The sequence below is a fragment of the Opisthorchis viverrini genome (genome assembly GCF_000715545.1).
Source record: "Opisthorchis viverrini unplaced genomic scaffold opera_v5_244, whole genome shotgun sequence".
Classification (NCBI taxonomy): Eukaryota; Metazoa; Platyhelminthes; class Trematoda; order Opisthorchiida; family Opisthorchiidae; genus Opisthorchis; species Opisthorchis viverrini.
In genome coordinates, this window is record NW_008751900.1 from 511,184 (window position 1) to 519,420 (window position 8,237).

At 41.3% G+C, this 8,237-nt stretch overlaps 1 protein-coding gene across 1 annotated transcript in view; it reads left to right on the forward strand.

The window, feature by feature from the left end:
• Positions 1–8,237, forward strand: part of T265_08900 (hypothetical protein) — a gene marked incomplete at both ends in the record, with an annotated part of 41,775 nt that overhangs the window by 22,136 nt on the left and 11,402 nt on the right. The window contains 3 exons of the mRNA XM_009174828.1: positions 711–802; positions 1,347–1,516; positions 6,697–6,933. Coding sequence (XP_009173092.1) covers positions 711–802; positions 1,347–1,516; positions 6,697–6,933 — 499 coding nt within the window. The remainder of the gene's footprint in view (positions 1–710; positions 803–1,346; positions 1,517–6,696; positions 6,934–8,237) is intronic.

Here is an 8,237-nt window from a genome sequence, read left to right on the forward strand (position 1 = left end):
TATATACATGTCACCTAGTGTGAACTGTATCGATATTCAGGTTTTAGGATCCATCAGAGTGAACATGAGTTTGGCTGGCAGATCTACTGTTTTCTGTCCCCACTCTTTGCGAAAATATCGTTTGACATGCTTGGATTTTCAAGCTGATTTTATCACATGGAAGTTTTGCACTCCACACCTGGTCAATTATTTTACTCTCAGGCTCCATCCACGTCGGTTTCTCTCCAGTGAACACTGAGAACCTATTGGTACACAGTTTTAGGTCAGTGGTCGTGATCTTCCTCGTCATTTTGAATATGGTCATTCAAAGAAACCTGGAGTGACGGTAATCCACCAAGCTGTCGTTTGGTGTCTGTCGATGGTTGATATAGTCCGCACTATTGATAAATTATTAGTAGGGTAAACAAACTCGCTGAATATTCGACCATGCTCGCCGATAGTCAACCGCTGTTCCGAGAGCGTTTATATAGTTCAAAAAGGATTGTAAATGCGACTAATATATTAATTGTTTGCATGTGGAACGGACAAAGTTCTTTGCTACGAAATACTTTATGAACTAGGAATTTGATCCAAAGTCGTTTTCGACTGGGGTTGAATGCAACTGTTGATGTGCTGCTTCGTTGGCACTTTGATTCCTGGTAGTTTCATTCAACTGATTCAGTTAATCTGTCCGTAGGTTTGCGTTTATCTTTGTTACTTCCTCCTTTCAGGCCACTTTACAGTTCTGTCTGATCAGACCACTGACATCCATCATTACAATCATTCTACAAGCAGCGGGTGTCTACAAGCACGGGATATTCAGGTGAGTGGTTGTCAGGGAACTGACGGCAATATTAATTGCGGCATCTTATTTCTTCATATCTACACAAATTACATCCCGATTAATCCGTTCATTTGTGAATAATGAGCTTGCCTATTGGTGTGTATCTCACAAAGATAAACAAACTCATCTCGCTAGACATCAGTTTACGTCCACTAGACCTTATGGTCATGCCACTGGCAGTTTGTAGACAGGCAAACCGAAGTCAGTGTCAACAGGCATACTCATTGTGAAGTTGCAACTTTGGGATAAATTAGCCATTGCTCAACTCATTGATTAATTCCAATGTTTTTAATACCGGAAAGTAGTGCAACAAAACTTACGTCAGGCAAAAATCGAACATCCATAGATAGACTCCGTTCTGGAAGAGCAGGATATTGCACAACAAAAAGAAGCTTTTCTGATCACAAGTTGCTTGTTTTCACTCAATTGAATTGGGTTGAAAGTCACAGGTATACAACGACTGTAGTTTGGAAGAAGTGAACTGTTTAATCACGATCAACCTTTTCATTTTCTTTACTTTTAGCGTAACAAACGGTTACTTGTATGTAACCGTGATTTACAATGCATCAGCCTTCGTAGCACTTTACGCTCTGGTTTTGTTCTTCCTTGCTACACGGGATATACTGCAGCCGTTTGATCCGGTGATCAAGTTTGCTGCAGTAAAGTCAGTGGTGTTTTTGTGTTTTTGGCAAGGTAAGTAAACGCCTTTCAGTTGACCTGTGTACCTTCAGTGACAGAATAATAGATGGAATAGCTTTCTCTTCGAACCAAATGGGCGTTATTCTAAGCGTCATTTTGCAGTGAAAAGACAAGGGTTGATCTAGAGATCGCGACAAATAACTATTTTTAATCAGAAGGCCCTTACCTCGCAGGCGTTGTGTTTCTACTGCTTTGATGAAGTGAATAAACGGGACAAAATTGTTCAGATTTCTCACTTGATAGCTGGTGTTTTTGCGCTTAAAGCCTCTGTCTGAGTTTTGTCTCTTCGCAGTTAAATTAAAGCGAATTTGGTTTCGCTGAGGACGTATAAACTGTGGTCAGTTTCCAAATACACTTGGAATACTATTCCTTCTGTCCTGTCGTTAGCGTCACTTTGCAGTTTTCTTTAAGACCAAAAAGTAGCCGAATAATATGCACTTCGTCTCGTACTTTTGCCCAAATGCATACGTATTTTATACAGACATGTAAACTGCTGTCCCTCTAAGCAAGAGATTAAGGCTGATTTAAGGCCAGTAGTATGTGCGCCTCATTATACAACCTAAATCCAGATAGGATTTCTATCAGTACACCGTTCTTTATCAGGTAGTGTTCCCATATACCTGTTTTGAGATGCTCTTTTTAACCCTCGCCATATCGCTAAAACCGGCTTTGGATTTGCCTTTTGACATCGGGCAGTAGAGTAAATAACCAACTAGTTTGTCAGGAAGAGTCTCCTGCGCTGTGATGCTGTGAGAACGGGCATACGGTTGTTGTGAATGGTAGGCGTGTATGGACTCATGTTCGACCGCATGTACAACAAACGAAACCCTGTAAACCGGACAATGGAGCATGATTAAACCATGGACATAAGAAGGAATTAATAAAGCCGCCAATGTGTCCAACCACTGGAGAGTGAAGCGAACAATATCTGGGACCCTCAGCGGCTTTGTGGTTTGCACCACTCTGGAAACTCACCCAAGGCGCATGCGCGTGCCCAGCCAGTGTTACCCATTATTCGACTTGTTCTGTCAAACGTTGGTCACAGACAGTCACTTTTAGCATTCTTCTGAACCTGACGATTCGGAATCTTCAGATACAATGTTAAGAATAACCCAAGCTAAAGAGAAATAGAGGACAATGCATTTAAACTAAATTTGGGGCAGTCGTGAGAACGATTGGGTATCCCTACAACTCGAACCGGATGCCTTCACTGACTGAATCATCAGTATTTGTATTGGTAATTCTCGCGAGGAGACAGTAAGAGACCGGTTGCTCTCAGTCCAATCTAAAAAATAAACGGACAGGTCAATATATTGGTTACAAAGGGAAATATTGGTGGCTCCAACCGTGCAGGTGGCTACACAGTTTTTGCTGTACTGACAATTCGGCTGAGAAAGTTTCGTTATCAACCGATGTGACACAGCTTCCCCTAAGACAAACCGCTAAATTGTTACTCACTGAAGATGCAGTCTTGGTTGGTGACCAAGGGTTTGCAACGGAGGTTTCAGTAAAGCCAGTCTGTCCTGAAAATCAGAGAAGCTCTGTACAGCTATCTTATCTCTATTTGGAATCGTCAGCAGTGTGCATCTCGCGAAACTAAGATCGTGCAAATGAATTGCCCAGCCCAGCGGAAACGGCCTCAGCTAATTACAAAATTTTTGCTTTTGTTAGCATGGCTGAGTTTGACTGTGTGGTTACAGTTTCAGGTAGTGGCGTACCAAGGTGTGTATTCCGTTCGTTTCTGTGGCCGACATTTTTGAAAGGCGAGGTGTATATACCAGTCAAACATGGTCTGTCAAGCGACAACATTTAAGTAACAAAGCCCGTACGATTTGTGGCAGTTAACCACTCTCATCTAATGACAGCTTTTTCTTCAACGGTTGAATTTACTTAAAAAACAAAGCGGAACATATGACATTACCGGGCATCGTATCAACAACTTGGTGTGGCAGGAGATGAGACGAACAGTGAATCTCCCCAAAAGTAGTTTTCAGTGCTCAGGTATTTTGTCCTGATTCTCACAAACTGGGTAGTAGAACGTAAGCTGAGTGGAGCAGATGTCACAGTCATTTTACGTCTTTCGGCAAAAACGCCCTGGGTACCACTGTGTCAGCGAGGAAGAAATAAAATATCTACGTTCCAAGCAATCGTTTGAATGATGCGACTGCTTCCAAACACAAGGTGCGGAATAAATATTGAAATTTATACGGTAGTACTATCGTAGTTTTGCTTTTGGGTTATAAAGTACCGAGCGGTAGAATAAATGGGCCTTTAGTGAACTGTGTTTAGCTAAGCTTGTCGCCTTATTGAGCTTTCGTCGACATTTCCCAATAGGAGATGAATTAGTAAAGGGATATGTCGACCACTTTTCCACAACGAACCAGTACAACTTAATTTTCATCCTCTGCTGTGCACTATTCGTAGGCATCTGCATTGACTTGTGCTTCCAAGATGTGTGAAACTACTTTATGAGATGAATGCCGGGTGAAAACTGAGCAAAAACTTCTACCGGGATGAGTTTGAAAAGGAACCTAATCCCTGTCAGAATTACCACGTTTCTGAATTCACTCTATGGCGTTGGCCACCTCTGAACTTGCTGATTTTGAAAGCAATCTTACAAAAGAGAAATGGTGGAGAAAATTTTTTTCTGATGTGTTTTTATTTTGAGACAATGGCTAAGCCGAGCATTTGCGGTGGTGTACTTTTGAATAAGAAATCCTCCGACTCCAAGTAAAAAGTCTTTGTTAATAGCTTGAAGAAGCGGAGTAATTGCCTACAAAGCAGGAAAGACAATCACATCCCCAACACGTATGCTTCCCTGACTGGTTCTCCTCATGTAAAGTAAACCACTGTGGTGAGGTTCATGTGTGGTGCACACAGAACACTCGCATGCTAATACGGAGGCCAGTGAAATCAGGACGTGGTGTGACTGTACCCACTCACACCAATCGACCTGAATTATCTCATCACGGCTGAACAGGCCTCAGGCATCTATCGAGCGACTAGTACAGAACAGAATAGAAGATTATGTCTGCTGGGTCAAGGCATGACGCTCACAGCGTAGTTAATGCGGATTATTTAACCATTGGACCGATAATTTGCTGATTTGTACTCACAAGCGTAATAGATGTACGTCCGTGTCGGTGAGAAGCGTGAAACCAAACTGGATCCAGCAGAGAAACGCAATGAGCATGCCTAACTTCAGCTGAGTTGCTTAAGTAGCGTGATTAACGTGGCTAGCGGTGTCTCTGGACTGGATGAGTACTCTGCTTTGTTATCGCTATGGTTGTCCCGATGACTCTTATTGTAATACTTAAGTAATCGCGCGACCACACCCATCCTTCCGATGACGGTCCCAACAATGGGGCAAGTTATTCGGTTGAGTGTATTCAGTCATTCCACGTAGTCATAGAAGTTTGGATGAATTTAAGGCAGTTGCTGCTTGTAAGCGTGAGTGCTCGGAAGGTGCACAAGAATCCGCATGATGATCTCCGGATATCGAACGTATAAAATACCGCAACGTGGACGTGATAATTCTTGCCCCGGTTTTTTGACTGAACTACAACGCATTAAAACAGAGGAGTAGATGTGACACAATAGTTAGTATACCCACATTGAGTATTGAATTTCCGAGGCTCCTAATCATGCAGATTCTTGTACGCCTTTACCACGCCAACGTCTAATCATCAATTCGACAACATAACCCAAATCTTGTTGCATCTTGTTACTGTCACTTGGAAGAGAACAGTGCTGTTTCCGTTCAAATCATCAAATGGTGTAAAACTTTGTGGTTAATCTTTTTATGCCCGAAATTGAACGTCAAACGCGAGAAATAAGGAAAGACGGATCCTGTGTTAACTCGAGTCCATTTACACTTGTTTGGCTGTACCCAGTAAGAATGAAATGACGTTGCTGTCTGGGTATTCGCTGACGACCACTATGAATGTGTGCATCACAAACGAGAGATTTAGCCTGGTTCCATATGTGTCTCCCACATCAATCAAATTGTTATACAGATGATATATATGGTATGATATATATATACGTGATATATATATATATATATGCATTGATTTTTTTCAGAACAGTCATCAAAGGGTCGTTATTGAGGTTGATGTCATTAAAATAGTCACATCAAGGCTAGGGTGTCTGGATAGCTGTAACCCTGTCGCTCAAAAACTTTGTGCGAAGGATGTGGTTGACTCCTAACAATGGTCATCGGCTGGTTATACAGTGGTCTACCTTTGGAACACTGCCTGTTCCTCTGCGCGGCACCATCCTCATCAGTATACACATTAGTAAAAACATCTGATGGAACGTCTACTATATAAACGGCCGGCCACTTAATTTGGCGACATTAATACATAACCTGTTTATTCGACCCACCTATTGCTGATCACGACAGCACCAGTCAACACTACTTCTACCCAGCCCTCTGAAAATGCTAACTGAACCGTTTTTGTTCTGAGTCTGCCTTCTTTTTGTCGTCTATTTGATTGTTCAGTTGTTATAATTTTTCTGCTTTTCTGTATTTTAATGGAGTTAACTGCCGGCAAATGGGTACTTTTGCTACTCTGTTTTCTAAACTATATGGTCAGCACTTGCGGCGACTCGAAATTACTTTTCCATAAATTATCGGATCTCCGGAGTAATAGGGTATCATTAGATACTAGCATTTGTGCAGCCCGAATTCGTCAATAGTACGACCAGTAGACCCATCCGTTTTTTAATCGGTGACCCTGTTGCACCATAGAATAAGGACAATATAATCCAGGATATGCAGCTTAATTTTCCCCTGGTGACCACCATCAGGTACAAGTGACAATACAGAGCTTTACATAGATGGGTAAACCAGCGAAGTGCGTCGATAACGCATACTATATACTACTATGCTATACTATATAAATACCACATGGAGCGCCAAGCTTACCTTATACTTGCATTGTATGAACCATGGTCACATTCAACAAAAGACCGACTCGGTGGACACCCATCCTGATCCGTTTTTGGACATTTAATAGGGGCTTTATGAGATGTAAAATTAGCACATCACTCGATTCTAATCGATTCTTACACGTAAACGTAGGAACATACGTGATTCATGTCTGATGAACCTTTATTTGTTATGTGCTCACTGGAACTTTATAAATCAGACCGTCCATTGTCTTTTTTAGGTGTGATTTTGGCCATACTGGAAAAATTTGAAGTCATTCCGGCGCTACCAAACACCAATGCTGGTACAGTAGCTGCAGGCATTCAAAACTTCCTCATCTGCATTGAAATGTTCGCCGCCTCTGTTGTGTTCCGGTTTGCTTTCCCATCTGAGCTCTATTCTAGTGGATTGGCGTCCAGTGACCTCGGGTACGACAGTCTCAAAGGAGGATTTCAGTCTGAAAACGGAGGTGATAAAGGTATCTACATGAGATTACAGTTTTTCTGTCCAGTGGTCCGTGCTGTTTCTGTTTAAAAACTAAAGGTGCTTTTTATGACACAAACAGTGAAAATGAAAAAAATATTGATCCATGTACGCCTGAATTCCTCCTCGTGTTGCAGTCTTACTGTAAACACCTCCCAGACGCTTAAGTCTGTTTCTGGATTGATTTTCGAATGGTTCTTTTCGTATCCCCGGAATTAGCCTCAGTCAAAAATCATGCGTTCAACATTCAATAACTGACCATTCTTTCACGAGGAGTTTAAATTTTCACTGATCTTTGATAATATCCGTTATTATTTGAAGGAGCTTGAGGTGAAGAAATCTGAACCAGGAGATAAGCTGACTTTTGTCGTGACACATCGCATTTTAAATGCGGGCTGTCTGAGGATCCTTAGGATTGCCATTGATTCGTACTTATTTGCGTTGTCGACATCATATGATAAACAGTGATTGATAAGTAAGCACACATTGCATTCTATGCCTTATTCTAGTTAACACTTTCATTGCCATCTCTATTGCACAATTCAACTTTCTACTGGGATTAACTGAATGGTGTCTTTTTTAAGCAAAATACAAACGTTGTTGCATGAAAAGATAAAATTCAAGAGTTTGTATCATATTTTCTAATACAGAAAAATGGGTCTGTTGATGTCTGCGTCGTACATAGCTGACTTTCTTCTTTTATTATTAAAATTGAAATTTCCGGAAGTATATACCATGCAAAAAAATTCGGCCAGCATGACATGAATCGGAAAGCTGAGCGACTCGGAATATTTACTACGTAGATTCTGGAACCGATCATATTTACACTTCGCATCGTAGTACAAATCGCTAGTTCTCATTTCCTATCTACATGAGGAATGCCAAACAGAATTCTTTAGGGTTTTCCTTTAAGCATAAATAATGAGTTTTCCGTAATCCTAAGTTGCAAGTTGAGCACGAGGAAACCTCTGGTGCGTGTGAGATTTGATACGTCTGTTTCAAGTAAATATCATTGTTGCTTGTTTAAAAGTATCACGTACACAAAAACCGGGATGCAATAATCCGTACAACACATCCGTCATGAACTAGACGCAAATATAAGCATAAGCGACACACGTGCACTTATCTGACTTTCCGCAATAAAGTGAGGATCAAAGTTTTGTTGACCGTCATTGCACCTCCTCCAAGTATATAAACACTTTTCTGAAATGGAGCAAGCTAAATACATAATTTGATATCCAGGAGCGTTTCTGTATCATATGAATGATGCGAACGCCCCTTAGTGAATAACTTGGTTAC